Raw genomic sequence first — 25,739 nt, forward strand, 5'->3', positions numbered from 1 at the left:
AATCAGATTCCCAGGCCATCACACTGCCCAATGGTAGGGCTGGCCCCGAGAGAGCAGACAGAGGTGTGTGCCATGAGATCTGCACCTACTAAGATAGCTGGTTGACCTCAGGCATGGTGGCAGGCACATCGCCAGTGCTGAAGTAAGATTCACCTGCCGGTCTGGTTCGTTTTTGTACACCGAATGGCGAAGGCACCATTTCCGCCTCGGGTGGAAAACCCTTTTGGGCTGACCCTGCCCTTACCCTCTGACCACAACATCCTCTTTGACGTTGCTTCCTTCTTGCCCCCAGACGCTGTCCGAGATGACGGTGTTGCTCTCCTCGTGTGGCAACTACAGAACGTACCGACGGGTTTATGCCGATTGCGATGGCTTCAAGATTCCCATCGTCGGCGTCCACCTCAAGGACCTGGTGACTTTGCACGAAGCCATGCCCGACCACGTGGATGGCGGGCGGCTCAACTTAAGCAAGCTGCAGAGTTTGTACGAGCCGGCCAGGGAACTCCGGGTTCTGCAACAAGCCAGCCCTCCGTTCGAAGCCAACAAAGATCTGGTGCACCTACTCACGGTAAGAAACAGATAACCTAAGTCGTGAGGAGGAGGAAATAGAGACTGTGGGGTTGGGCACATATGTACGTGTGTGCCAGACGTCCAGGGATGCTCGTGAAGCCCCCGCTAGGATGGGACAAAATGCCCCCCCGCCGTAGCTAATGCAGCCACCGACTTGAATGGATCGGGTTGCATCCACCCTATGCATTTAAAGCACTCTTGTGCCTCTTTAACAGTTGTGGCTTCCCCCAGAGAATCCTGGGAACTGTAGTTTAAGGGTGCCGAGAGTTGTTAGGAGACGCTGCTAATTCCCCCCACCCTGAGCTATAATTCCCAAAGCGGTTCCACAATCAATCCCTATTTCCTTTTTTTATATATAATATTTTTATTAGTTTTTTTAACATATCATTTCCAATGTTCATATAACATAATTTCTTATCTTATACAATGTTTTTGAATTCCGTCAGCTCCTCTGGTGATTTTCCATTTTTATCACTTATTCCACATTTCCTAATTTTCCTATCACTCTTATTTATGAATAACTAATATTTCTCTTCATAGTCTTTTTTGCAATATTTCACATAATCCTCCTTACAAAACTTCTTCTACTAGCACAATCTGTTCGTTACAATTACTTTTCAAATAGTTCATACATTTACTCCAGTCTTCTGAGAATATTTGGTCCCGCAGGTTTCGAATCCTTCCTGTTGGTTTATCTAGCTCTGCATAGTCCATCAGTTTCATCTTCCATTCTTCTTTCATCGGTAGTTCTTCTTGTTTCCAATCAGTTTTCCAATCAATCATTTTTCCAATCAATCCCTATTTCTAGGGAACTCCCTGAGGCAGGATAGACAGCTTGGCACCTTTAAACTACGTCTCCCAATATCCTTTTTTTTGGGGGGGGGGGTCCATTAGCTCAATTGGTTAGAGCATCATTCTGAAAATTCCAAGGTTAAGGGTTTGATCCTGTTGTGGTAGAATGGGCCACCATGTTGCATCAGTTAGGACGAGAAGGCAGAATGCCATGACGGCAACCGTTGCCTAGCAACCGCAGCCAGAGGCAGGAAGTGGTGCGGTTGCCTAGCGGCCTGGCTGCCACCGGCGCTGTGCCGTGCATGGCCCTCGGAGTACGTGTGACTCAGTGACCACAACCTCTGGGTTGCCTAGCAGCCATGACTGTGGGGAAATTGAGCCACGCCGGTGGCAGCTGTGGGACCTAGCAGCAGGCCTCTCCGCGGCCTAGTAAACAAGCTGCCCTCACGTAGCCTCCTCTGGCTCCGCATGCAATTGCGTCGCCTAGCAACCACCGACTTCTGTGCTGCTTAGCAACCGGACCAGGGAGCAGGGCGGGGGGGATTAGTGTCAGTGTTTGTAAAAAAAGGGGGGGTTCTGACCTCCCTTTGTTGCCTCAGCCTGGTCCTCGGACCCTTGTCGGCATAAAAGAGTCCACGAGAAAAGTATCCTTGCAGAGTATATTCTGCTTTTATTCTTAAAAGTCTTTCTGCAAAAGCGACTGACCAACTGTACACACATCAACACTACCAGCTTTCACTAACCAACCAACCAACCCAACTAACATTTCTCACTCTATATATACAACCCGGTGCAGGCCGTTGACTCATGCTGACCCAGCTTTTTTAAGCATTAAAGAAACAGCGGCCATTTTAGCCGTGACAATTAGCACCTTAAATTGTTTACATTTTATATTCTGCCCTTCCTTCCAAGGGAGACCCGGCCAGCAAGCGATGAATCAGTGAAAGCATCCAAAATGGATGCAGACCGGGAAAGATACCTAGTTTAAAAGGCTTGTTGGAAGAGGGAGTGCTTCAGTATTACTAATTGTTACTGTTATTGTTATTTTTTATTGCTGTTGTTGTCATACCTCCCTTCACTGATAGATCTCAGGGCAGGTCACAGCCTAAAATTACAATATACAAAATGACATTTCAGTCGGCGCTGGAAAGACAACAGGGATGAACTAGCCAGTTGCCTGGGCCCAGATGGGATAATAGTTTATTCGGGAACTGCCCTACAAGGAGTAGCTGTAGGGCTGCCATACGTCTGGGATTTCCCAGGCATAGCTGAGATCCATCTGTCAAAAACAGCATCCGGGCAGATATTTCACTTTAAAATGCCCATATCGGAAGTGTTGTTTCGCTTGCAAATTTCCTTCAAGCAGCTCAGCAACTCAGCCAAAGAAAAAGCTCGACAACTTTTGTGTCCGGATTTTCACTTTTTGAAACGTGGCAACCCTAAGCGGTTGTGCATGGGGACGTAATGGGGAATTGTGTCAGAACGGTGGTGCGGCGATTCTTCCGAGAACCTCGTACAGATATTGGAGAATGAGTGGAGGGTACAGGAAGCTGTCTATCCACAAGAAACAGCGAGGATATTATTATTATTATTATTATTATTATTATTATTATTATTAATAAATTTTTATTTATACCCTGCCCTTCCCAGTTCAGAAAACGGGGCTCAGGGCGGCTAACAACAGATTTGAAAAATGGATGCAACAAAAAACAGCATAAAATACAGTATAAAACATGAATAACAATAAATTCAGAATTCAAAAATCAATTTAGGGGGGAAATGCATCCAATAAACATTAGATGATCACCAGGGCTAGTTGGCTAAATTAGTCCTACAAATGAGCCCTACAGATTGAATGTGCTTCCCGTTCAACACTTGACTTGAATGTGCTTCCCATTCAACACTTGACTTGAGACTCTTGATTGCAGCCGTTTCTGGAGGACAGCCGTTCCCTGGCACTAAGGGTGTGACTTAATGGGACCATTCCCTTGTATAACTTTCCTTTCCTCTCCCAGCTCTCCCTAGACCTGTACTACACGGATGAGGAGATCTACGCACTCTCGTACGCCCGTGAGCCAAGAGGTTCCAAATCACTGGTAAGAGGGCAGAGAAGGACCAGGGAGCCAAGGAGATTTTGGGGAGCCTTGGCTCAGTCCCATCTCTCTCTCTCTCTATATATATATACACACCATATTTTTTGCTCTATAAGACTCACTTTTTCCCTCCTAAAAAGTAAGGGGAAATGTGTGTGCATCTTATGAAGTGAATGCAGGCTGCACAGCTATCCCAGAAGCCAGAACAGCAAGAGGGATCGCTGCTTTTGCTGCACAGCAATCCCTCTTGCTGTTCTGGCTTCTGGGATTCAGAATGTTTTTTTCTCTTGTTTTCCTCCTCCAAAAACTAGGTGCATCTTATGGTCTGGTGCGTCTTATAGAGCGAAAAATACGGTATGTGTGTGTGTGTGTGTGTGTACATATATATATATGTGTGTGTGTGTGTGTGTGTTTTATCATTTTCAACAATTATTAAACATACTTTTATACCTTATACAATTTTTTTTTACTTCCATCAATCGAACCTGAAAATTTTCCAACCTTTTCACTTAATTTACATTTCTTACTTTCACTATTACATTTAAATATCATAACTAATGTCTCTCTTCTTTGCAATATTTCATATATTTCTCCTTACAAAACTTCTTGCGTACCGGTAATTTGTTGATGACAGTTGCTCTTCAAATAGTTCATACGTTTCTTCCAATCTTCTGTAAATCTCTGGTCCCGCAGGTTTCGAATCCTTCCTCTCATTTTATCCAATTCTGCGTAGTCCATTAATTTTGTCAGCCGTTCTTCTTTTGTCGGTACGGCTCAGTCCTATCTCTCACACTTTGTTTGCTCCCCCTCTCTTCACAGCCTCCTACACAGTTCAAGCCCCCCATGGTGGTGGAGTGGGCACCGGGGGTCACTCCCAAGCCTGACCGGATCACTGTCAAGAGGCACGTCCAGCAAATGATTGAGGTAAAAACAACCCAATGGCAGGGCAAAACAGGCAGCTGGCTACTGGTGTGGTTCCCCTTTCTGCTTTTGGCTTTAAATGGCAGTAAAACTGCGGGAGCTGCTTCTTTTTCCAGTGCTCCCACCAAAGAAGATTGGAAATATGAGTTAACGGACTATGCTGAAATGTTCAACCAGTAGCGTAGCGTGGGTTGTCAGCACCCGGGGCAAGGCAAGTAATTTGCGCCCCCTAACCCGTGGATTTGCGCCCCCTAACCCGTGGATTTGCCCTAACCCCCAGATGTTGCGCCCGGTGCGGCCGGCCCCCCTTGCACCCCCCACGCTACGCCACTGTGTTCAACTAATTGGAAACCTTAGAAATTAAGAAGATAACAAGTTTAAAAAGAAATTAGGAGCGTTTATTGTATATTTATAAAAGCAATGTACAGTGGTACCTCGGGTTACAGATGCTTCAGGTTACAGACGCTTCAGGTTACAGACTCAGCTAACCCAGAAATAGTACCTCAGGTTAAGAACTTTGCTTCAGGATGAGAACAGAAATCGTGCTCCGGCGGTGCAGCAGCAGCAGGAGGCCCCATTAGCTAAAGTGGTGCTTCAGGTTAAGAACAGTTTCGGGTTAAGAACGGACCTCCAGAATGAATTAAGTTCTTAACCCGAGGTACCACTGTACATACATTGGCAGGATTTCAGGGAACACTTATGATTTTATGAAGAAAGTATAAAATGGGAAGTTAAGAGAGTTAAGAAGTAATATGGACATACATAAAATAAAATATTGTAAAGGAACCAGGGGTGGGAGTAGAGGGAAGTCCTCAGGATCTAAGAAATCCCATTTTTTGGATTTTTTTGTGATTCAGTATATAGATTTAATATGTTAAGTTTTTTTCTGTTAAAAGACTGATTTTTCTCTGTGAAAACTAATACAAATATGGGGGGGGGGGGGAATGGCAGTAAAACTCATGCAGCCAAATGGACCTGAATGCTTTCCTTTCAGCCAGTGTCCTTTCTAAGGACAGCTCTGCACCGTGAATTTTAAAAAGCACATCCAATGCATATTTAAAACAGATGATTTCCCTGCCTCAAAGAATCCTGGGAACTGTAGTTGCCCCCTCACAGAGCTATAGTTCCTATAACATAGGCAAACCCGGTCCTCCAGATGTTTTGGGACTACAATTCCCCTCATCCCTGACCACTGTTCCTGTAAGCTAGGGATCATGGGAGTTGTAGGCCAAAAACATCTGGAGGGCCGAGTTTGCCTATGCCTGCTATAACCTGTAACAAACTACAGTTCCCATAATTCCTTGGAGAAAGCCATGCACTGTTAATGTGCCTCAGAAGTGCTTTAAATGTACGATGTGGCCACAGACTCAACCCTTTCCGCCCATAAGCGTGGATCAAAAAGTTGCTTAGAAGAATGCCGACTGGCTATAAAACAGCAAATCAAAATTGCAAATAAGGCAGATGGTGTGTGCTTTTTAAAGGGGCATGTCGCGTTTTGCAGGCTGTGTTGTGTTCTGAGGCGTTGCAGTTTGACTTGCACATTATATTTCCACGGGAGTTCCAGGCTGGGTGTGTGTGTGACATTGCCACAGCTCTCCGCTGTAGCTCTGCAGCACTGGGTAAAGTTTGTTGACGTCTTGGGTTGCTTAGCTTGAATACGGCAGGAACATTTTGGGTGACCTAATTGGAGAGAGAGGGTATTGCAGAATTATCTACGTGCATTTCACGGGTGCATTTGTCACCGAACAATTCCGAGATTGCATTGCATGCGTTTGTGCCGAGCACTGACATTCTCGGTCCCTGCCCCACAATTGTCAATTTCTTCTGCGCCCTGTTGTCGGCCGGCGCTGGGTGCAGGAGGGCCCCCTCAGAGGTGCCTGTTCCGGCTTTACTCCACCCCCTTCCACGCAGAGTAAAGGAAGAGGCTCAAATCCGGCCACTTCAACCACTTCCTTTTCTGCAAATTAAAAGTTTGCTGCTGAAACAGGCTGTGCATGCCTTGGTGGGGGGAAGGAGGGGGGAAGAGACACCCTCCTCTCCCCCATTTGACAGAGGAAAGCATCAAGAGGCTGATAATGTCTAAGATTTCTGTCTAAAGCCCCTAACTGTGGACTGCTCAACGCTGCCCTGTGCCAGCCAGTGGGGAGGCTGGTTCATGGGTTGACCCACCAATCTCATTCTGCTCCCATAGCCAGCTCTGCTGCCCTCTCACCACCCCCCGGCACACCTGACTTCTTCCTTACAACCAGTTCAGGTTGCAAAGCCTCCCAGCTTCCTTAAGTCTCAGCGCTGCCCTTGCAGAACTCAGCAGGAAAGAGATAGGATGAAAAATTAGAATGAGGGCGACGTTCACATTAACAAAGTGTACAGTGATACCTCGGGTTAAGTACTTAATTCGTTCCGGAGGTCCGTTCTTAACCTGAAACTGTTCTTAACCTCAAGCACCACTTTAGCTAATGGGGCCTCCTGCTGCTGCCGCGCCACCAGAGCCCGATTTCTGTTCTTATCCTGAAGCAAAGTTCTTAACCTGAAGCACCATTTCTGGCCTAGTGGAGTGTGTAACCTGAAGCGTATGTAACCTGAAGCGTATGTAACCCGAGGTACCACTGTAGTTTGGTGCAGGAAACAGGACATGCGCGACTCCAGTGTTGTGACCCTCTACTACTACTACTACTAATAATAATAAATTTTATTTATACCCCGCCCTCCCCGGCCAAGACCGGGCTCAGGGCAGCTAACCCCAAATATAAAAACCATTGATTGAAATACAGCTTAAAAAACAAGAATAAAATACAACATTAAAATGCAGCCTCATTTCAGCGGAAACTCAATCAAAAACTTTTTGGGGGATAAAAATGTCAAGTCTTCACCAAGGCTAACTATCCAGACTGGTCCTACATGGGTCAGAAAAAAGCCAGGGAAGTCCCCAAATAGGAGTTCCATAACAGAAGGAGAAAGGAAAAAGGAAAGAGGTACTACTACAACAACAAAGGCGCCCGCCACGACTGTAACAACTGCTGTGCCCGGAGACAGACAGGTTGTGCATCCGTAGCAGTGACCAGAGGAGGAAGGACCGCTGGGAGGAGTGCAGAGAGAATAAACACCATGGTACATCTGCAACGTGGGAGGCGCTGTGGGTTAAACCACAGGGCCTTGGACTTGCCGATTAGAAGTCAGCGGTTCGAATCCCCACAACGGGGTGAGCTCCGGTTGCTCGGTCCCTGCTCCTGCCAACCTAGCAGTTCAAAACCACGTCAAAGTGCAAGTAGATAAATAGGTACCACTCTGGCGGGAAGGTACACGGCGTTTCCGTGCGCTGCTCTGGTTCGCCAGAAGTGGCTTAGTCATGCTGGCCACATGACCCGGAAGCTGTACGCCGGCTCCCTCGGCCAAGAAAGCGAGATGAGCGCCACAACCCCAGAGTCGGTCACGACTGGACCTAATGGTCAGGGGTCCCTTTACCTTTACTGATAGCTCTCAACAGCCTGAACTATAGTTCCCAGAATCCTCTGGAGGACGCCATGACTATTTAAAGTGGTATGATAGCGCTTTGAATGCGTAGTGCAGCTGGGAGCGAAGTATGTTCAACTTTTACAGTGGTACCTCGGGTTACAGACACTTCAGGTTACAGACTGTACTAACCCAGAAATAGTACCTGGGGTTAAGAACTTTGCTTCAGGATGAGAACAGAAATCGAGCAGTGGCGGCAGCGGGAGGCCCCATTAGCTAAAATGGTACCTCAGGTTGAGAAAAAGTTTCAGGTTAAGAACGGACCTCCGGAACGAATTAAGTTCTAAACCTGAGGTACCACTGTATAATCACTCGTTCTTCTTGCTTATCCCAGCCTCCTCCTCCTCCTCTTTCCCCCCTCCACTTGCTGCCTTGTCTCGGTATCTGGATTTCAACCCCCTCGGGGCAGGGACCTGCCATCTCGTCCTTTGGGAAGAGGTGTTAAATATACAGCAGGTGTATGTTTAGAGGGCGATGCCCACGTTCTCTGCCTTCTCATCTTCCAATGGGTTCTGACAAGACTCCTTTCCCCAACAGACGGTGTTCAAGAATTACGATCCTGAGCAGCGGGGCTACATCTCGGAGGAGGATTTTGAGATCATCTCCACGAGTTTCCCCTTCTCCTTCTATGGGCTGGAAAGAGAGCGGTAAGTGAACAGGATTTCACGGGGAGAAGACTCTTTATGGATGTGACAACAGCTGCCCAAATGCTGTTAGCCCAGAGATGCAATGTCCTACCAGAGAGGAATGGCAAGCTAAATTGATGGACTGTGCCAGGAGTCAGCAAACTTTTTCAGCAGGGGGCCGGTCCACTGTCCCTCAGACCTTGTGGGGGGCCGGACTTTTTTTGGGGGGTGGTGAAATGAACAAATTCCCAAGCCCGAGAAATAACCCTGAGATGCATTTTAAATAAAAGCACACATTCTACTCATGTAAAAACACCAGGCAGGCCCCACAAATAACCCAGAGATGCATTTTAAATAAAAGGACACATTCTACTCTTGTAAAAACACACTGATTCCCAGACCGTCTGAGGGCCAGATTTAGAAGGCGATTGGGCCGGATCCGGCCCCTGGACCTTAGTTTGCCTACCCATGGACTATGCTGACTGGAAAGCTCAGGAACCAAGAAGACAAAAGTTTTATTCATTTTTTTGAAATCGTTTTATTTGATTTTACCAATACAAAGTTATAAAAAAACCCAAATATATATCGATATACAGAGATTTCTCTGAATCTCAGGACTTCCCTCCCACCCCCTCCATGGAGTCCCATTTTAAACATTTAAAACTTTAAACAGTAATGGGGGGGAATTATAATTTATTTAAGAGACCACCGCAAGCAGATGAAAACATTAGCAGGATTCTAATTTCACTTGTAATGTAACAAAGACTATGGAAAATATGGATGGAAATAAAATATTGATTATGGAATAATATGCTGTTGTAAATGTTCACAATAGGAGGTGATGGACGAGAAAGTCTTGAGATTCAGAGTAATCTCTATATATGGATATACATTTGGATTGTTATAAATTTTTACTTGTAAAGCCAAATAAAAAACATTTGTAAACGACGTGCTCATAGAAAATATCACAAGGTGGTTGGCAACTTGGAAACGCAACACTGTAATAGAAGCAGTAGGAACGCCAGGCCCATCCTCTCCGGTTGACAGAGAAACTCTGGTCCGAAAGGCCTGAACAATAGAATTTCCAGGAGGCATCTGAAAGTGAGCAAGGGTGACCTCAATTGGCAAGGAGCGTCTCCACCCCCATCGTTCTGCCCAGACGCTGAGGTCCATCTCCAAGGGGCTTCTTGAGGTTCCCTCACTGTGAGAAGCCAAGTTATAGGGAACCAGGCAGAGGGCCTTCTTGGTGGTGGCACCCGCCCTGTGGAATGCCCTCCCATCAGATGTCAGAGAGAAGAACAACTACCAAACTTTTAGAAGACATCTAAAGGCAGCCCTGTTTAGGGAAGCTTTTAATGTTTAATAGATTATTGTATTTTAATATTCTGTTGGAAGTCGCCCAGAGTGGCTGGGGAAACCCAGCCAGATGGGCGGGGTATAAATAATAAATTATTATTATTAGGAGTTCCACAGGGCAAGGGCTGCCGCATTAAAGGCTCAGTCTCTGGTAAAGGGCAGCTGAGGCTCAGGGGGGTGTGAACTGACCCAAAACGCCCCATCAGAATACATACCCCCACAAGGGTTATTTAAGTGCCAGGCAGGGCAATTCAATCCAAGCATTGATGACCCAAGCGAGGAAGGCCGGAGCCTTACACTGTGTGACTGTTTTTCTCTTCTTCTCCTCAACCGCAGGGAAGGCGCCTGGAGCCGTGAAGAGCTGTCCGAGTATTTAATGCGGGCTTGTGCCATCTTCTCCAAACTGGGCCTCGGGTTCCTGCACAACTTCCAAGAAGCCACCTTTAAAAAGCCCTCCTTTTGTGACAGCTGCAATGGCTTTGTGAGCTTAATTTATTTAAAATGGATTTATACCCCACCCTTCCTTCCCCACATAGCCCAGGGCAGCAGACACGCTAAAAGCAAAAAATCCCAAAAACCTTCAGTCTATGTATTCTAAAGCCAATTGAAATTAAAAGCATCTAACAGTAGCTGCCGCCGAAAACACTTTGAAAGCAGTCAACAGCTGAGGACATCCCTCCATCCAAGGATCTTGGAGTTGTCAGTATCCTTCGGCCACCAAATGCCATGTAATCAAATTTCTCCTGCAAGTTAATAACGGTGGAAGCAGGCATAACTCACTAGGGAAGGCGTTTCACAACGGGGGGCACCACTGAAAAGGCCCTGCCACGGGTCTGCGCCACTTGGCCAGCCCCTGGTGGTGGCAGCACCAATGCACGTCACTCATCTCCACCCCCTCAAAAAAAGAAAACCCACTGCCAAAACAGTCCCTATGACTGGCAGAAACAGTAGCTGCCGAGCTAAGCTGCCAAACTGGAGAATCTGCTTTTCTTTTATAGTTAGTAGTAGTGCAAACCATGGGCTGGCATGCCTAGTGGTTGCAGTAATCAGCAACAGGTGGGATGGAGGACGAAAAGGCTAGAGAAGTAGGAGAGACTGTAGACAAGCTCCCTTCAGAACAGCCTTCCAGATATTTTGGGCTATTTTTATTTATCTCACCTTTTTCTCCAAGGAGCTCAAAGTGCCACGCATGGTTCTCCTCCTCGTTTAATCCCCACAGCAACCTTGCGAGGTGGGTTAGGCTGAGAGGCAGCGACTGGCCTCCAAGGTCACTCAGGGAGCTTCATGGCCAGGTGTGGATTTGAACCCCAGGCTCTAGTCTGACATGCTACCCAACACTAGCTCTTGACTATGCCAAGTTGGAGAAGGCTGCTGCAGAAGAACCAGCTTGTTTTGCAGCCTCTCTCCTGCAGCCATGAGGTCTAGAATCTTGCTATGCTTCAAAACCTAAAAATTGAAATTCCCAGAACTCTGCTGCCACTTTTGAAGTGGGCAATAAAGCTTCAGTCCCTGGAATAGGTTGGAGCAAGTTCCCCACCTCTCATCCACATATGTTGCCTTTGGTGTCTAGTTCAACTTAACACCTCTGTTGTTGTTGTCTTTTGTTCTTCTGTTCTAGCTCTGGGGAGTCTCGAAGCAAGGATACAGATGTCGAGGTAAGCACGCCCCCTAGTGGGCACTAAAGGAGATGGGATCCTATTAACCAGGGGTCAGCAAACTTTTTCAGCAGGGGGCCGGTCCACTGTCCCTCAGACCTTGTGGGGGGCCGGACTATATTTTTTTTTGGGGGGGGGGGGGAATGAACGAATTCCTATGCCCCACAAATAACCCAGAGATGCATTTTAAATAAAAGGACTCATGTAAAAACACGCTGATTTAAAGACTATCTTCAGAAATATTGTAAAATTAATGAATGTTAAAATTATGTTCGGATTGGCAATAAGTGGTATTCAGCAACAAAAGTTAATAAGAATATGCAAAAATGAATTGATAAATGGATGAAAATATAGAGTTATAATATGTTATGATATAGAGTTAAGATAAATGAAAGAGGGTAAGGATTTGCTGAATTGATTATGTAAATGGGAATACAAAAAGGGGAGGTGTGAGGAGGTCAAGGAAACAAGCAAATGAGCTTAAAGATATCAAAAAATGGATTTGCTTTTCGTATTTTGTATTTTCTTTTTTTCTTCTCTATGTATTTTTGTATTTTTTGTATTCTTCTTTTTCTTTGTTTTCTTTTTATTCTGTAAATCTCTGTTTTTTGTAAAACCCTAATAAATATCTTTAAAAAAAAACAAAAAAACACGCTGATTCCTGGACCGTCCGTGGGCTGGATTGAGAAGGTGATTGGGCTGGATCTGACCCCCGGGTCTTAGGTTGCCTACCCATGCTATTAACATTCCCATCGCTGATGATGGTCTCTTTTCTCCTGCAGACTGTGGGATGATCTGTCACAAGCAATGCAAGGACCAAGTGGAGGTGGAGTGCCAGCGGCGCTTCCATTCCTGCAGCTCCGAAAGCACCCTGTCTCGGACTGCCACGCCAGCTGCCACCTATCACCCTAGCTCGGGTAAGGGGGTGCCCAGACTGGGGTTCCTGGTGTGGGATGGCAAACTGGACCAGCTCCAGCGATGCACAGTGGCAAGGAGGCTATTCGCTTCCCAGCCTTGCAATCCGTGGTACGGCTTCTATAGAAGAGTAGGAACGCAGAGCAAATTCCACTTGACACCATAAACTGTGGTTTGAAGCACCAGTTCAAAACCAGCATGAGAAAGTACAGGTTTTGCTCACAAAGGTCATCCTGTGCGTTTCATGGCTGCGTGGGGATTTGAACCCAGGTCTCCTACGTCCAAGCCCAGCACTGTAGAACTACTGCACCACACCGCTTGCAGGAACAAATCTCCAGATACGATGGCCACGTTTCTAACCACACTTCCCTTATTCCACACGGCAGGCTCGGAGGAAGAAGCTTTCCTCTTCCCGCCGAGACGAGAGCACAGCAAAAGCCCCAACCTAGTGCAGTTGAGCCCAGCAGGCAGGCGGCGAATGAAACACGCCAGCACCCAGACAGATGCAGACAGTCCACAGGAGCCACGGGGACACAGCAAGAGTCTAAAGCAGCTTCTGGAAGAGCTGAAGGAGGTGGAGAAGGTGAGGGTTTGGGGGAGGGCAGGATTCCACATCTGGGACTTCTGTGGAACAATAATGGGAAGCTACTTATGACACGGGTTAAACCACAGAGCCTAGGACTTGCCGATCAGAAGGTCAGCAGTTCAAATCCCCGCAACAGGGTGAGCTCCGGTTGCTCGGTCCCTGCTCCTGCTAACCTAGCAGTTCAAAACCACACCAGTGAAAGTAGATAAATAGGTACCGCTCCGGCAGGAAGGTAAACGGCGTTCCGTGCGCTGCTCTGGTTTGCCAGAAGCGGCTTAGTCATGCTGGCCACATGACCTGGAAGCTGTACGCCGGTTCCCTTGGCCAGTAAAGCGAGATGAGCGCCGCAACCCCAGAGTCGTCCGCGACTGGACCTAACGGTCAGGGGTCCCTTTACCTTTACTTTGGTCTGGACAGGCCCAAAGTTGCTGGGGGGACAGGCAACCCCCACTTTAAGCTGGAAGCATCTCGCTCTCCTTTGCAGGAACGGGACAGGCTGCTGCTGGTCAACCAGAGCCTTCAGAGCTGCAACTTGCAGCTGGAGGCTGAGAACAGCTGGCTGCTGAAGGCAGATTCGTCGAGCCTGCCCCCCTTCTCCTGCTGGAAGGCCTTGGCTGCCTACAACTCGCACCTGCCTCCCAAGCCCAACTGAGCCAAGGGCACAGGAACGGTGAGCTACAGGCAGGAAAGCGGAACCTCTCAAGGAAAGGAACAGAGAGAAGGGACACGGCGCTCAACGGTAGAGAATATGACTGGAAAGGGATGCTGCTGCCCTGAAACCACTGCCATTCCTTGCCAATAATATGGAGCTGGATGGACAAGCAGCCGGACTCAAGCTAAGGGGCTTCCTTTGTTCCTAATAAAAGGACTATTTCTTGAACGGAGGCCCTAACCGGTTAGCTTACTTCTTTTTTGTGCTGCTGCAGATGCACGTTTTGGGTTCTGCTGCTATTAGCCACAATGGCCCTGTTCCACCTCCGCTATCCGAGGCAGCAGACCACGGAAGGCCAGCTGCTGGGGAATCGGAAATGGGGAGAGTGCTGTTGCGCTCAGGTCCTGCTGCAGGGGCTTGGCCTCCGTGAGAGGAGGGTGTTGGGCACGGAGGGCCACTGGACTGCTTCAGCAGAGCTCTTCTTAGCTGAACAGTCCTGGATGGCTCAAGAACCTAAGGCTTGTGTGCATGTGGTGGCTTGCCAATAGCTCTCTGCAGCAAGCTATATTTAACCAGTGAGCGAGTGCGTAAACAGAGACCCTGCCTTGCTAGCTGGGGCGAAGTGGGTGACCTTCTGGTTGGGCTTCCAATGTCCAGAGTAGAGACTGGGAGAAAGGAATCCTCAGAAGGTGGAAACTGGGGGTTCGGCGGCAGGTAAAGGGGGAAGAGAGGCGAGGCAGAAGCGCCTACTGATTGCGACCTCTTCCACTGACCCCCTTCGGGGTCAGTTAAAAAAAACAACCCTGCATCTTTTATTCACTTCCCTAACCCTCTGTTCAAGGGACGCGGGTGGCACTGTGTGTTAAACCACAGAGCCTAGAACTTGCCGATCAGAAGGTCGGTGGTTCGAATCCCCTTGATGGGGTGAGCTCCCATTGTTCGGTCCCTGCTCCTGCCAACCTAGCAGTTTGAAAACACGTCAAAATGCAAGTAGATAAATAGGTACCGCTCCGTCGGGAAGGTAAACGGCGTTTCCGTGCGCTGCTCTGGTTCGCCAGAAGCGGCTTAGTCATGCTGGCCACATGACCCGGAAGCTGTATGCCGGCTCCTTCGGCCAATAAAGCGAGATGAGCGCCGCGACCCCAGAGTCGGCCATGACTGGACCTAATGGTCAGGGGTCCCTTTACCTTTAACCCTCTGTTCATTTGGGGGATGTGGGGTGGAATACATTCACTGCTGGAAATAGATGCAATGCGTCATACTGAATACAGGAATTATATTGTTTAAATCTAACTCTCTCCCCATAAAGATCACTTTCAGCTATACCCCGCCCACAAGCTTTGTGTAACCGCTCCCCCTTTTCGGGCAGGGGGAAGGAATATGATTTCCCCTTAAAAGAAAAAGATTTAAAAATGTCCTTCAAATGGCAAACTGTCCCTCACTTTTAAAGTATTCTGCTCTCTTAACCCTCCTGGCACAATAATAAAAAAGAGAGAGGTAGAAGATGACAACTAGTTTTTAAAACACACACATACTCCCTTGCACAATGAGTTTGAATGACAAGGAAAATGTTTAATCTCTTAGTGTGACACTGAACCCACCCTGACCATTTTCAATCCTGTCCCTTCAGAACAAGGACAAAAAATAACTTGCACCATTCAAACAAAACCCCATACTCACTGGCTGTTGCAATTGAGCCACCCTGTAGATCAGCCATTCTCAACCTGTGGGTCCCCAGATGTCATTGGACTACAACTCCCATCATGCCTAGCTAGCAAGGCCAGAGCTCAGGGATGATGGGAGTTGTAGTCCAACAACATCTGGGGACCCACAGGTTGAGAACCACTGCATAATCCAGAGGAGGAAAAGGTACAAAGAAGTTTGGCTTAGAAATTCCAAAATAATATCTTCCCTCTTCCTACATTGTCCGATTAAATCTAATGGGACATTTCTAAAGCTGGATTTCTCATAAATGCTGCCCACCCAGCCCCAAATGGAAAGTTGCTTCTACCCACATTCGGCATCTAAAGCCCAAAAAGAAACCTTGAGAAATCCAGACATTTGCCAGCACCTCTTGTTCCCTCATACTTGCAAGTTGTGTATTAACTAGATAAGGGACGGGAAACATTGGCCCCCAACTCCCTTCACACCCGATCACTGGCCCCACTAACTGGGGGTGCTGGGAGATGAAGTCCAATGACATCTGAAGGAACCACAGACTCCCCACCTCTGCTCGAAAGGCGCAATTCATCCGGCACCAAGCTATAATGTGGACAACACAAACGTCTGTGTCCAACAACTTTAAAGCAAGTGAAAGGGGGGTGGGGAAGGGGGGAGAGATGTCTGATGTTAGCACACATGCCCCTGCCCACTGTCTCAAGTTCAACGTAATGGGCACCTTTCTTGTAAACTGCATTTCCTTGCATTTTAGGGAAAAGCAACACTGAAACCACCTTTGGTGATGGCTGGGCTTTGGGGCTGGATCCACGGCTCACCCTTGCTGTGGTTATCTTCCTGAAGCCTCTTCCCTGCCCTAAAGTTAAGGGTGGTTTTGACCATACCCCACGCCGGAGGAGGTCAGGATCCAGCCCCTTGCTATTTTTTCTTCTTCTTGCTCCGCTTGCCCCATCGCTGGTGGCCGCCGCCTCCTTCTCGCCTCTTCTCCCACGTGGGCATAGGGGGTTCGATCTCATTCGGACGCCCACCGCGATCTGGGACGTCACCAACCATCAGCACCTGAGAGGGAGGAAGAAATGGACGCGAGAGTGAACAGGAAGTGCTGTTACTAATGATCGCCTCATCCATTTATTCAACGTCTTCTAAACTACCGGTGCAAGGCGATTTATGCATAAGATAAACACAGGCTAGAAGTACATTCTAAACATGGGGGGGGGGGGGAGAATAAGAAGCCGATTCTTCTAAACGCTAAGGGATATCATATAGTTAAAGATATGTATAGAGAAGAGTCCATTGCAGGAAGTAACAGAGAACATAGGTAACCAATATTGGTTAAAAACTGGAGGACTATACAACAAAAACCCTAAAGTCCAAGAGATAGGAAACATGAGTTTAGAAGAGCCAATAGAGGAACTATACAAACAAATGGAAAAAAAAGAAACAAGGAATGATAGGTAAAATCTATAAGAGAATGATCACAAATAAGAAACAGACAACCCAACTTATTCAAAAGATGTGGAGTAAGGAAGAACAAGTTAGTGAATCAACAGTCGAAAGGATAATGAAAGGAACAGATGAGATTAAATTTAGAGAGCTGGAATTAAAATTCTTTCTAAAATGGTACAGAACTCCAGCCTAGCTAGCTAATATGGTGGCAGGATTGAATTCTAATTGTTGGCACTGTAAACGAGCCAAGGGATGGTTTCCCCATATGTACTGGGAATGCCCAGAGGTAAAGGAATTCTGGAATAAAATCCTAAAGGTTATTAATGAAGCTTTCAATAGACTTTGATTTCATGACAATGGGTATACTTGGGAACACGGCTATAGAGAAAGGTGACCAGTTTACCTTCAAAGCTATGATATTAGCGGGAAAGGCAACGATAGCTTTAGGTTGGAAAGACAGAGAAAAATGGACAGTAGAGGCATGCAATAGTTATTTGTTTGAATTTATTCAGTTGGACATTGTCACAGGAAACAACGTGGAAGGCCAAGTCCACCACAATAAGGAACAGATGGAACCCCTATCTTCAATGCATAAAAACTACTGGAACAAAAGATATTCGGTGGAAACTAAAGAGGCTATGTCCGTGGCTGAGGATAATAGTTTGAACCCTTCCAATGGATTGGGGGGGGGAGGGGGGGAAAGGCAAAAATTGTACGGGAAATTTAAAATTGGAAGGAGATAATATAATGTATGTAAAAATCCAGAACTCAAATAAAACTTCAAAAGAAGAAGAAGAAGAAGAAGCTGATGCTTGTGGTAAAGACCCATTTATCAAAAAGCTGTTAGAACAAAAATGCCTTCAATTGTTTCCGGCAAGTGAGGAGGGTGGGCACCTGTTGTATCTTGACAGGAAGTGACATAGAACTTCCTGTTCGCTCCCTCCCTCCTCTATCAATGACTGGTGCTCAGGCATTTTATTTCTGGGGTGAAGAAATTGCCAATCAGCACACTTAAGGGATAAAAAACAGGGAGGCTGCGCAGGTACAGCTCAGGTCCCATTGCCCAGAGCCCCCGGGTGGGAGAAATGGGTAGTTTGGCTCATTTATTCAAGTCATCTGGAATCAGCCTTGCTGAGCACCTGTGCACAACAGCACAGGCCTGCTATAGGGCATCCCGTTACCCTGTCCCAGCATCTTGGGAACGGCACCCCTTTCCAGCCCAGTACCTTGTTGACGGCACAGCTTGTCTTGTCCCGCGAAGCTCCGCTGCTGGTCTTCACGATGCGGGAGAAGTCCTCCCGCGCAGCCAGCAGGTGAGGAACGGTGACCTGGGACTCCTCCAGCAAAGATTGCCGCAAGGGTTTGAAGGCCTCTGACATAGCTCCGCTGCGGTCCTAAGTTGCGGGGGGCAAAATTTGAGGGAAGAAGCCAATTTTTCATTCAACCCCTGCTCCCCAAAGTCTATTCAGGGCGGGTCAATGCTGCTGAACTATTAAAACTATCATTTATATGTTATTTCTTTTAATTATATCCTGCCTTCCCCCACCATGCAGGGCCCAGGTTGGCCCACAGCATAAATTAAAACAAATACGACTAAAAAAAGCGCAAAATATAATAATCATTATTTTAAAAAAATATCATTTATTAAAATTTACACACTGCTTGGTTGCAAAGAAACAACCAGCTCAAAGCGGTTGACGAAAAGATAAAACTGTAGAACTGTCAATAGGAAACATCAGCATCATTTAAGGCTTTCAAAAAGTTGAAATAACTACAGACACTAAACACAGATTAAAACTCGCACCAGCTTTCTAAATGTCTGGATAGGCTCATCCAAACAAAAAGGTTGTTAGCAGGCGCCGGGGGGGGGGGGGGAAGAGTACAGTGAAAGTGTCTGCCTGGTGTCAATTGGCAGGGAGTTCCAAAGGGCACATGCTGCCAAGCTAAAACATCAAAGGGGATTATGTGGCTCCTGTATCAGGGCCAGTTCCATCAATTGAAGCTGTCAAGTGGGCGTAAATGGAGTAAGGAAGTCTCACAGATAAACTGGTCCCAAGTTGTTAGGTTGGAAGATGGAGCAAGCTCCCCCCCAGCTCTCGAACCAATGGCTTGCAAGTAACAAAAAGATTCCAACTAAACATCGGGCAGGACTTTCTGACAGCGAAAGCTATCCAGCAGCGGAACGGACTCCCTCGGGATTGGACAGCCATATATCACAGATGTCTGAGCTGAGATTCCTGCATTGCAGGGGAGACTAGAAGACGCTTGGTTGTCCCTCTGAACCCTATGATTCTAGGGATCACATTCACCCGGTGCCATACCAGCTGCACTGGCTCCCGGTGGAGTACAGGATCAGGTTTTGCTGGTTTTAACCTTCAAAGCCCAATACAGCCTAGGACCCATGTACCTACAGGACCGCCCCTCCTGGTATGCCCCACGGAGGACCTTATCGTCTTCAAACAAAAACATCTTGGAGGTCCCGAGCCACAGAGAGGTTAGGCTGGCCTCAACCAGAGCCAGGGATTTTTCGGCTGTGGCCCCGATCTGGTGGAACGCTCTGTCACAAGAGACTAGGGTCCTGCGGGACTGGACATCTTTCCGCAGGGCCTGCAAGACAGCTGTTCCACCAGGCCTTTGGCCAAGGCGCAGTCTGACCCCGTCTCTCCTTCGGTAATCCTCATAGAACTCTAGCCCAATGGTTGCCATGAATTAAACTAATTTGATTCTGAACTGATTTTAGAATGTATTTCAATTAATTGACTGCGATTTTATGTAAACTGTGTTATTTTTACTGTTGTTAGCTGCTCTGAGCCTGGCTTTGGCTGGGGAGGGCGGCATATAAATAAAATATTACTATTAGGGACGCGGGTGGCGCTGTGGGTTAAACCACAGAGCCTAGGACTTGTCGATCAGAAGGTCGGCGGTTTGAATCCCCGCGGTGGGGTGAGCTCCTGTTGCTCGCTCCTTGCTCCTGCCAACCTAGCAGTTCGAAAGCACGTCAAAGTGCAAGTAGATAAATACGTATCGCTCCGGCGGGAAGGTAAACGGCGTTTCCATGCACTGCCCTGGTTTGCCAGAAGCGGCTTAGTCATGCTGGCCAAATGATCCGGAAGCTGTACGCCGGCTCCCTCGGCCAATAAAGCGAGATGAGCGCTGCAACCCCAGAGTCGGTCACAACTGGACCTAATGGTCAGGGGTTCCTTTACCTTTTAATCGTAACACCAGCAAGTCTACCCTATTCTTGAAAACAATCACACACCAACACCTTCATCCCTTTAAAAGCACATGCCCCCCTCTTGTCCAGCTCACTCACCTTTGCCCTCTCGGACCAATGGAAGGACTCGACGGTGACGTCGAGACGAGTGGCCATCATGCGTCGGCGGCACTGATATTCCGTGCACAGCAAGTCCCGTATGCCCTCCAGCGCCCCCTAGTGTTTTCATTTGGGAGAGGGGCAAGAGGAAGCGGGACACATAAGCCGTTTGCTATCCTTCCAGCCACCACGGAACCACCCTCAACAACCCTGCGTTGGCCAGGGACACGTCTGGAGGAGGACAACCCGTCCCGACCTAGGGGGCAAGCATCCATGCGGTGGGGTGTTCGTTGCCAATGCCTCTGGCCTGTCCTTACCCATTCCTCGGAGGTCAGCGTGGCCTTTAGGAGCGGCGCCATCTGCTGGTGCTCAGGGGGTAGTGAAGAAAGCGCCTCCGAAATCTAAGGAGGAGACCACAAGTTTAGCTGTTGGGGTGGGGGGAGAGAAAGAAACAGACAATTTGTATATTATAATAATAATAATAATAATAATATAATTTATTATTTATACCCCGCCCATCTGGCTGAGTTTCCCCAGCCACTCTGGGCGGCTCCCAATCAAGTGTTAAAAACAGTACAGCGTTAAATATTAAAAACTTCCCTGAACAGGGCTGCCTTCAGATATCTTTTAAAGACAGGATAGCTGCTTATTTCCTTGACATCTGGTGGGAGGGTGTTCTACAGGGCGGGCGCCACCACCGAGAAGGCCCTCTGTCTGGTTCCCTTTAACCTCACTTCTTGCAATGAGGGAGCCACCAGAAGGCCCTCGGCGCTGGATCTCAGTGTCCGGGCTGAACGATGGGGGTGGAGACGCTCCTTCATATTGGGGTGCAGCCAAAGCAGCGGGGGGGGGGGAAGGTTCTATTCCTCTAACTGCCCTGAACAGCCCCCCCCACTTCCAACATTCAGCAAGACAGCTAGAATTAAGCTGTGGGGAGCACTAGAGACCAGGAGTTTTAGCGCCTCCCATATCTTTGGCGCATGCACAAGTCAAACAGCCGCCCCGTCCTGCCCCAAATGCATCCTCACCTTGGCTTCTATGTCAGCCATGGCTTGATGGACTGGGCAGCCTGTATCGAGGTCCGCCATTCCCAGGGCTTGGCAGATGAGTTGGAGCTCGTTCACCGCTTCGCCAGCTCGGTCTTCTTTTTCCAGCAGCGAACGGGGCGTCTTCCGAGCCAGCAGCCGGGCGGCCAGGAGCTCTGAGCTCAAAAAATCTTGCCGGGGAAGGAGAAAGAGCTGGATTCAGTTCCTGTCCTAAATTTATATCCCATAAACCTTGGTGACCTAAGTGCTTCTAGGGTGATTTAAAAAAAAAAAAGGGGGTTGGGAATTAATTAAGTAAAATATTTTTTTTAATTTGCATTTTATTTATTCGTTAAGATTCTTATATTACATCAGTAAACGTTGTCACATTACAGGACTTATAATATAATTAATTAAGTAAAATATTATTGTTATTAAATTTATTTGCCATGGCAACTCAAAAGCAACTTGCAAAAAAAAACCCCCACATAAAAACCCTCACATGGAAACATCCCGTCCACTCTAAAAAGGCCATTGTTAAAAGCCAAAGCCTTGTTTAAAAAAGATGTGTAACAATGGTGCCAGAAGCGCCTCGGAAGCCACCACTGAAAAGGCTCGTTCTTGTGTTCCTACCTTTTGGACCTCCCATTGATTTTAAAATAAAAATGAGCTAATACCCGAACGACTCACTGATTCCCAGACCCTTTCTAGGGATGGGTAGCAGAAGTTCTTAGCCACATCTTTTCTGAGCCCACCTGCACAGAATGAGCCGAGGGATAAGCCCCTTCCTGCCTGGACTTACACAGGAGCTGGAGGCACCTGTCTGGGGTGCTAAGCCTGGCTGTGACGTCCCCCGAGGTCAGTGAGGAGTAGGGACAATGCAGCTCCCCAAGGAGGCCGCTCACTTCGATCTGGAAGGTCTCGGCATCCTCAGGACCTGAAAGGACACAATGCCACTTGGGGATAGAAGTCTAAAACACCAGCTCAATGAAGAGTGGATAAGAATAATAATAAATTTTATTTATACCCCGCCCTCCCCAGGCGAGACCGGGCTCAGGGCGGCTAACAACCAATAATAAAAACAAGTTGATTAAAATACAACTTGAAAAACAAGATTAAAATACAACATTAAAACATTAAGATGCAGCCTCTTCACAGGAGGAGAAAGGAAAAAAGAAAGAGGAAGAGGGAATCAAACTGATTCTAAGCCAAAGGCCAGGCGGAACAACTCTGTCTTACAGGCCCTGCGGAAAGAAATCAGATCCTGCAGGAGCCAGTGTTGAAAAGGCCCTGGCCCAGGACCTCTAGGGCGTTGCTATTTATGGACCTTAAGGTCCTCCGTGGGGCATACCAGGAGAGGCGGTCCCGTAGGTACGAGGGTCCTAGGCCGTGAAGGGCTTTAAAGGTCAAAACCAGCACCTTAAATCTGACCCTGTACTCCACCGGGAGCCAGTACAGCTGGAAAAGCACTGGGTGAATATGCTCCCATGGCAGAGACCCCGTGAGGAGCCTCGCTGCAGCATTCTGCACCCGCTGGAGTTTCTGGGACAAATTAAAGGGCAGCCCAGCGTAGAGCGAATTACAGTAGTCAAGCATGGAGGTGACCGTTGCATGGATCACTGTGGCCAGGTCAGGGCGGGAAAGGTAAGGGACCAACTGCTTGATGCGGCGAAGGTGGGAAAATGTTGCCTTGGCTGTTGCTGTAACCTGCGCCTCCATGGAAAGGGAGGCGTCAAGGATTACACCCAAACTCTTAACGGAAGGCAATGGCACTAATTGGGCCCCCGCAAGAGAAGGGAGTTGGTCCCTCATCCCCATACCATCCTGACCCAGCCAGATGAAAGGGTTGTCCTCAGTACTAGCCAATATGACCATCCCTACAGGCATTCTCAAGGGACACGGGTAGCACTGTGGGTTAAACCACAGAGCCTAGGACTTGCTGATCAGAAGGTTGGCGGTTCGAATCCCTGCGACGGGGTGAGCTCCCGTTGCTCGGTCCCTGCTCCTGCCAACCTAGCAGTTCGAAAGCACGTCAAACTGCAAGTAGATAAATAGGTACCGCTCTGGCGTGAAGGTAAATGGCGTTTCCGTGCGCTGCTCTGGTTCACCAGAAGCGGCTTAGTCATGCTGGCCACATGACCTGGAAGCTGTACGCCGGCTCCCTCGGCCAATAAAGCAAGATGAGCGCCGCAACCCCAGAGTCGGTCACGACTGGACTGGTCAGGGGTCCCTTTACCTTTACCTTACAGGCATTCTCTGCCCCCCCCCCCAACCTCCCTCTCCAGTTCCAGCATGCTAGAAGCTCCCTTGATGATCTTGGCGCTTTTCATCCAAGTGATGGGCTGGAGCAACAGGACCTTGCAGCAAGCAGTTCCATGGGTTAACCACCCAGAAGCCAGCTAATCAAACCCCACAGACCCTGGGCTATGTTACATTTGCTTCTCAGATGTTATCAGCCCGGTGGTGTGGAGAATTCCTTGTGGGGCCCTAGGCTGACTCACCCCCCCTCACCCCCTTGCTTCCTTCAGCTCTTGCCGAAGAAAATATTTGCTGCATTCATCTCTCCCCACAAAGCCAGGTTACCTACCACGAGTGGGATTCACGTCCTCTTCGAGCGGGCAAAGGCTGCGGAGCTCAGAAACCAGCCAAGAGCAAAGAGCTGTGAACTCGGGGCTGGAGACGCCGGCTTCAGCTACCCGAGCAAAGCCATCCATCGACAGGCACCTGGGTGCAAGAGAGAAATTTATAATAATAATAATATTTTTTATTTATAACCCGCCCTCCCCAGCCAAGACCGGGCTCAGGACGGCTAACACCAGGTATAAAAACAATAGATTGGAATACAACTTAAAAACAAGATTAAAATACAACATTAAAATGAAGCCTCATTTCAGTAGGAACTCAAATCAAAAACTTTTTTGGGGACAAAAACATCAAGTCTTCACCAAGGCCAACTATCCAGACTGGTCCTATGTGGGCCAGGAAAAAAGCCAGGGAAGTCCCTAAATAGGAGTTCCATCACAGAAGGAGAAAGGACAAAGGAAAGAGGGGGAGGAAGGAAAGGAGATTTTATTTACACGATTGGTTCCCCCCCCTCTTCTTATACTGTATAAGTAAAATGTAAGGCTGTCATCACGCAGCTCCCATTGGAGAATAGGTAGCGCCGTGTCACAACCCTGGATTTGCACGAAGCCATGGGAGGGGAAGAGGGAAAGAGAGAAGGCAGGTTGTAAAAGGGTGGTTTTAAACAGCAGCATAGAGTTGAAGAAAGCAGGGATGGAAGGACACAGAGGAGCTGTGAGGATATGGCTTGAGGGTGCCGTCGGGGGCGGGGCTTGGCAGGATTGGCAAGCAATGTGCACAGGGGCAGCAGCCCCTGGTACTGAACCCACCCTTCCTCACCAACCTGGTGTGCCCTCCAAGTGTTTTGCACGATAAATGGCACCAGGTCAGGGAAGGTTGCTGCAAGCTGCTATGTCAAGCTGCAATTTCTGCACTGGCAGAAATGCTGTATACAAGTGACCCAAATCTGTATACGTTCCTAAAAGGCCTCTTAATTTGAAGAGACCCAACAACCAGCACCGCCACGTTCCTCTCACAGCTGCACCCGAGCAATACACCGTTTCTGCACATTGGAAGGGGTCAAACACAGGTTTTCCGGAACAGAGAATGCAAATCCCAGCAGGACTGAGCCCCCAAAACTTCCCACTTTGGAAATTACCGTATTTTTCGCCCCATAGGACGCACCGGCCCATAGGACGCATCAAGTTTTTTTGGGGGGAAATAAAGGGAAAAAAATTTATTCCCCCCCCCAGGTGCTTGTGGTGCCGGCAGCGGGGAGAAGCGCTCTTCTCCCCGTCGCCCGCCTTGAGATCAGGTCCGGGGACAGCGGGGAGACGCGCTGCGCCTCCCCGCTGTCCCCGGAGCTTGCGGGGCAGGCACCGGGGAGAAGCGCTCTTCTCCCCGCCGCCCGCCTTCAGATCAGGTCCGGGGACAGTGGGGAGACGCGCTGCGCCTCCCAGCTGTCCCCGGAGCTTGCGGTGCAGGCAGCGGGGAGAAGCGCTCTTCTCCCCGTCGCCCGCCTTGAGATCAGGTCCGGGGACAGCGGGGAGACGCGCTGCGCCTCCCCGCTGTCCCCGGAGCTTGCGGGGCAGGCACCGGGGAGAAGCGCTCTTCTCCCCGCCGCCCGCCTTCAGATCAGGTCCGGGGACAGTGGGGAGACGCGCTGCGCCTCCCCACTGTCCCCTGAGCTTGCGGGGCTGGCGGCGGGGTCTCCCCGCCGTCAGCCTCCAAACCACTTCGGGAGACAGCGGGATGGCGGCGTTCCGCCTCCCTCTGTCCCCCGACCTTGTGGGGCTGGCGCTGGGGCTCTCCCCTCTCACTCTGCAGGCTTCAGCGAAAGCCTGCATTCGCCCTATAGGACGCACACACATTTCCCCTTCATTTTTGGAGGGGAAAAAGTGCGTCCTATAGAGTGAAAAATACGGTAAATAATGGACACATTACGTGGGGGGCAATTGCGCTGGAGGAAACGTTAGTGTGTCTGGCTGCTAATCATCTACTGCCAATTTGAGCAGTATGTAAAGTGGCAATATGCTAATG

The 25,739-nt window shown here is 48.5% G+C and overlaps 2 protein-coding genes and 1 long non-coding RNA gene across 6 annotated transcripts in view; 2 read left to right on the plus strand and 1 right to left on the minus strand.

The window, feature by feature from the left end:
* The window catches only part of RASGRP4 (RAS guanyl releasing protein 4), a 34,884-nt gene extending 20,976 nt beyond the window's left edge, over positions 1-13,908 (plus strand). For all 3 annotated transcript variants that reach the window (XM_083627116.1, XM_083627115.1, XM_083627117.1), the window contains exons 9-17: positions 293-568; positions 3,378-3,458; positions 4,275-4,379; positions 8,424-8,533; positions 10,205-10,349; positions 11,487-11,523; positions 12,306-12,440; positions 12,825-13,021; positions 13,509-13,908. In XM_083627116.1, coding sequence (XP_083483242.1) covers positions 293-568; positions 3,378-3,458; positions 4,275-4,379; positions 8,424-8,533; positions 10,205-10,349; positions 11,487-11,523; positions 12,306-12,440; positions 12,825-13,021; positions 13,509-13,676 — 1,254 coding nt within the window. In that variant the 3' untranslated portion in view covers positions 13,677-13,908. The remainder of the gene's footprint in view (positions 1-292; positions 569-3,377; positions 3,459-4,274; positions 4,380-8,423; positions 8,534-10,204; positions 10,350-11,486; positions 11,524-12,305; positions 12,441-12,824; positions 13,022-13,508) is intronic.
* The window catches only part of LOC310769244, a 182,435-nt gene that overhangs the window by 127,095 nt on the left and 29,601 nt on the right, over positions 1-25,739 (plus strand). The gene's annotated exons all lie outside the window — the stretch shown is intronic.
* FAM98C (family with sequence similarity 98 member C) overlaps positions 15,228-25,739 on the minus strand; it is a 14,149-nt gene continuing 3,637 nt past the window's right edge. The window contains exons 2-9 of one of the 2 annotated variants that reach the window (XM_083627776.1): positions 23,725-23,861; positions 21,940-22,074; positions 21,141-21,328; positions 20,430-20,513; positions 20,113-20,229; positions 18,026-18,193; positions 15,520-16,412; positions 15,228-15,378 (exon numbers count right to left, since the gene is read on the minus strand). In XM_083627776.1, the coding sequence (XP_083483902.1) occupies positions 16,272-16,412; positions 18,026-18,193; positions 20,113-20,229; positions 20,430-20,513; positions 21,141-21,328; positions 21,940-22,074; positions 23,725-23,861 (970 nt within the window). In that variant the 3' untranslated portion in view covers positions 15,228-15,378; positions 15,520-16,271. Of the gene's footprint in view, positions 15,401-15,519; positions 16,413-18,025; positions 18,194-20,112; positions 20,230-20,429; positions 20,514-21,140; positions 21,329-21,939; positions 22,075-23,724; positions 23,862-25,739 lie in introns of both variants that reach the window. The other variant, XM_083627777.1, reaches the window with a different exon arrangement.

Source organism: Podarcis filfolensis (assembly GCF_964270895.1).
Source record: "Podarcis filfolensis genome assembly, chromosome: 8".
NCBI lineage: Eukaryota > Metazoa > Chordata > Lepidosauria > Squamata > Lacertidae > Podarcis > Podarcis filfolensis.